Genomic DNA, 3,790 nt, shown 5'->3' with positions numbered 1-3,790 from the left:
TGTTGGACAGGCAGATTCACATCTCTTACAACCTACACAATCCTCTGTTCTTGGAGAAGAGGAAATTTGCTTTACATCCGTCCCAAGGTATCATTTCTAAGAGGGAGAGAAATGAAATCGTGGGAGAAGAGAATAGAAAGAAAGGCAGAGAGAGAGAGAGAGAGAGAGAGAGAGGTGAGATTCCAGCTTTTCTCCACCATTGTTCTTCAAATTTTTTGGGGTTGTGTACTGTTGATCTGATCTACTTCAAGGGAGGAGCAAATGCAGGAAATCTAGGATTTACAAACATATTTACAGCCCCACAGGTAAGCATGCTTGCTGTCCACTATTGTTCTTGATCAATTTTTCTTTTGTTTCTTGATTTTCTCCATTCTAAATCTCTGACAGCCAACTGAATCATCAATTTTGGCTAATCTTTGGAGGAATGATTCCTCTCATATAGGAGAAATCAGCCCCAATGCTCACCCATCCTAACCAGCCATCTTGTTGCTAAACCAAATCTTTATTCACTCAAATCTGTCCAGAGTTCTTGAAATTCATATAAGTGTGAACCTGATTTTGTTTTCCCTAATGATTAATCATGCTTTGCTATTGATTCTAACCTATTTCAGTGATTCAATTAGCCCTTACTTGCTATCCATATTTCTGATTTTAGAAATATATTTTTCCCTATATCAAAAACCTGTCTGTTTTTAGGATTTTTGGGCTATACAAGGGACCCAGATCGCAGGACCCAATACAGGTCAGATACGAACGAGATTTTGGGATTTTGTTTGCCTATTTAGGGGTGAAACTTGATTCTGATTTGAGCCTGTTCTGAGGTCCTTTGCTATTGTAATTGAGAAATCCCTATTTTTGTCTTTTTGTGACCAGATTTGATTATTTTTCGATTACCTTAAATCTGTCCATAGTTTATTAACAAGATTTTGGAAGGGTGTTAATACTACCTAGTGTGATATTCGATCAAGGTTTTTAGCCTATTCTTATTTGTGGATTTGAGTTAATTTCATAAACATTCAAATACCGAAATTGTGTTTTTAAACAGAGTTCCAAAGTAAGTGTTTTCAAAATTAGTTTTCATCCAGCCTTTGGATTGTTATAAAAACCATAGGGCTTTCATACCAACAGCTGAATATAAGGTCTATTCCAATTTTCATACCAATCGGTTAGTCTAATTGAAATTAATTTCAGTCTTCTATCTTTGGGATACCTGCCCGAAAGATATCACTGATTTCTATATTACTCCTAAACCACTTGTTGGATCAGTTCCATCTTTAGAAGGGTTCTTATCCTACCTATTGGCAATGCCGACTTCCCTTACTTACTTTCTGACCATAACTCCAGATCTGACCATCTGGTTTCAATCATTTATGAGTTATTTGAGACCATTAACGTGACATCCGAACAGAATTTTATTCCCATCTGAGTTGATTGTTACTTAATGAATTTATTCTAAATCTTCACAGAGATTCTGGTTTTCAGTTGAGTTTATGAACATAATCCCTTAGGCTTCTAGAAACCCATCATACCAGCTTCAAAAGTTCTATAGGATACACGAATTTAATTGTAGATTTGCTACTTTTGGCCTTTTCCGTTGTTTAGTTTTGATTTTCTATCTCCTTCCCTTTACCAGATATCAAATTCACACATTAACCCAAGAGGTAGGCAAGGGGAGCATATAACAAACTCTTGCCAAATAACAAAATGCTCAAATTTGCTAAGCATCTGATAGTGTGCTTCTGTAAATCCTCTCTCACTCTATGACAAAGACTATGATGATACAACATTGATGATTTAAACTCTTCCAACAACAAAAGTTAGTTCTCTTGGGTTATGCAAGTATAAAGAGATCCTTAAACTCCATTTTAGTAATACATATTTCCACCAGCTACATGACCCTAATCTACTCTAGTAGTCTAGCTCCAAGTCAAAGAAAATAATTAAACATGCATAAAAGATAAATTTTATTTTTATAACAGGTGAGTTGAAATGTTCAGCTTTTACCTAATTTCTACGTAGTACCATTATCCACGACAATTAAGCAATAATAATTTCCAAGTGCTACAATCAAGAAAAAAAGACGGTTCTACCTGATCTAATAATACAAACAAAATTCCAATACATCAAAATGCTCCTAGTTGCTGCAGACAGCTTTCAGTATGGAGCAGATAATGATATGATTAAGTTGCACATTTGGAGAATGGATGAAGAAGAATAATAACATACTCATAATTTCCAACTTTTCAATCTGTTCCTTGATTGTATCTGGATCCTTCTTCAAAATGCCGACTTCCCTTACTTTCTTTCTTTCCTTTTTGTTCTGTTTAAAAAAGAAACATCAAACTGAGGAATATTTGAATAAAAATTCAAGCCATGAAGTGAGATTACCACTAAAAAAAACGACATATAATAAATAGGTTCGATAAAATGTAAATCAAACATACTATCTATGCAAAGAGATAAAATGAAAATAGAAAAGACCATCAGAATTAATGCAATCCCACAAACATTTCAATGTTTTGAATAAGGTCTTGACATTTTTCGAACGAAACAGTGCATTTTTTCCGTGAGTTCGTTTGGCCATTTCAAGAGGCAAACGGATGAAATTTTGACGAAAAAGTGCATTTTTGTCACCGAAATGTCTGAAATTTCGACCAAATTTATGCTACTTCTGGTTTTGCCTCCTGTTTCGTCTTGGGCATGTCAAAATTAACAAATCTTCACCAAGATTATGAGAAATCTTAACCTATGATTAACAGTTCTCATTCAAAATTTCGCTCGTCTCAATACCCCCCCCCCAAAAAAAAGGCTCATCTATGCGTAAAACAAGAAAACAAATTGACAAGAACAACAATGAAATTAATGATTAGGACACTTGTTCCAAGAAAACTCAAGTTTCAAGTGCCGAAATGAACGCTAGCCCCCTCAACAAACTAATTAATGAGATAACAGAGCATCCAACTGGGTTTCAAGAAAAATCAAATCCGACACAAAGAACCCAACATCTCCCTAGTCCGTAATGCATAAAAGCTACAACAAATATCGCTGGGCGCTTGCACTGATGTTAGGGTTTTCCAGGATACTCCAAAGAATTCCATTCCATTCACGAGTGTTGAGGAATGAGGATGCAATAAAGAAGGATTAAAATTATAATTATAACCCTAGAAACGAAAGTTGCAAGCGTTTTTTACCCTCTTTAGCTCCTTCTTACGGAGCTCCTTCCGGTAGGCGTCAGTAGGGTTCATAACTTTCCCTCCCTTCGTCGTCTTCATCTTCGCTCCGCGCTCTCTTTTTCTTGCTTGGAACTCCGAAGTTCGAAGTAGAGACCCGAGATGAAACTCCTCTCCTCTCTTCGAGTCTTCTTTACTCTGAATGGATTTGTCAAACAAAGTCCCCGAAATAGCAATATTTCTTTATCCTCCGTCTTTTTTATTTATTTATTTTTTTAAACCCTCCTTGTAGATGGGCTGGTTGGGCTTATATTAACTATTGGACCCAAACACAATCAGGTCCTCAACAAGGCCCAATAATGGAGCTATGAGGTTTGTACTTCGTAGTCTGTACACACCTTAAATTGAAAGGCAAGTCACAACAAATGACAAGTCCAACGGTTGCATAGGTTTAGGTAAAGACACCATTCTTGAAAGATGTAAAAAGATGAAGGCAAATCATTACTTGAATGGGTGTACAAGGGTCTAAATCTCAGTCGAAATCGAAATTTAAGTCAAAAAATTTCAAAGGAAATCAGAGGCTTTTTTTTTTTTTTTTTTTTTTTTTTTTTTTTTTTTTT

General features: G+C 35.6%; 1 protein-coding gene across 3 annotated transcripts in view; it reads right to left on the bottom strand.

Moving 5' to 3' along the window:
- The window catches only part of LOC122076540 (protein EARLY FLOWERING 5-like), a 15,970-nt gene extending 12,569 nt beyond the window's left edge, over positions 1 to 3,401 (bottom strand). For 2 of the 3 annotated variants that reach the window (XM_042641885.1, XM_042641884.1), the window contains exons 1-2: positions 3,192 to 3,210; positions 2,227 to 2,320 (exon numbers count right to left, since the gene is read on the bottom strand). Coding sequence is in view for 1 of the 3 variants with exons in the window: in XM_042641883.1 (XP_042497817.1) it covers positions 2,227 to 2,320; positions 3,192 to 3,272 (175 nt within the window). In the remaining 2 variants the exon portion in view is untranslated. Of the gene's footprint in view, positions 1 to 2,226; positions 2,321 to 3,191 lie in introns of all 3 variants that reach the window. The other variant, XM_042641883.1, reaches the window with a different exon arrangement.
- Between the last annotated feature and the right edge of the window lie 389 nt (positions 3,402 to 3,790).

The sequence above is a fragment of the Macadamia integrifolia genome, chromosome 4 (genome assembly GCF_013358625.1).
Source record: "Macadamia integrifolia cultivar HAES 741 chromosome 4, SCU_Mint_v3, whole genome shotgun sequence".
Classification (NCBI taxonomy): domain Eukaryota; kingdom Viridiplantae; phylum Streptophyta; class Magnoliopsida; order Proteales; family Proteaceae; genus Macadamia; species Macadamia integrifolia.
The sequence above is the reverse complement of the archived record's forward strand: the minus strand, read 5'-3'. Positions and strand labels throughout refer to the sequence as shown.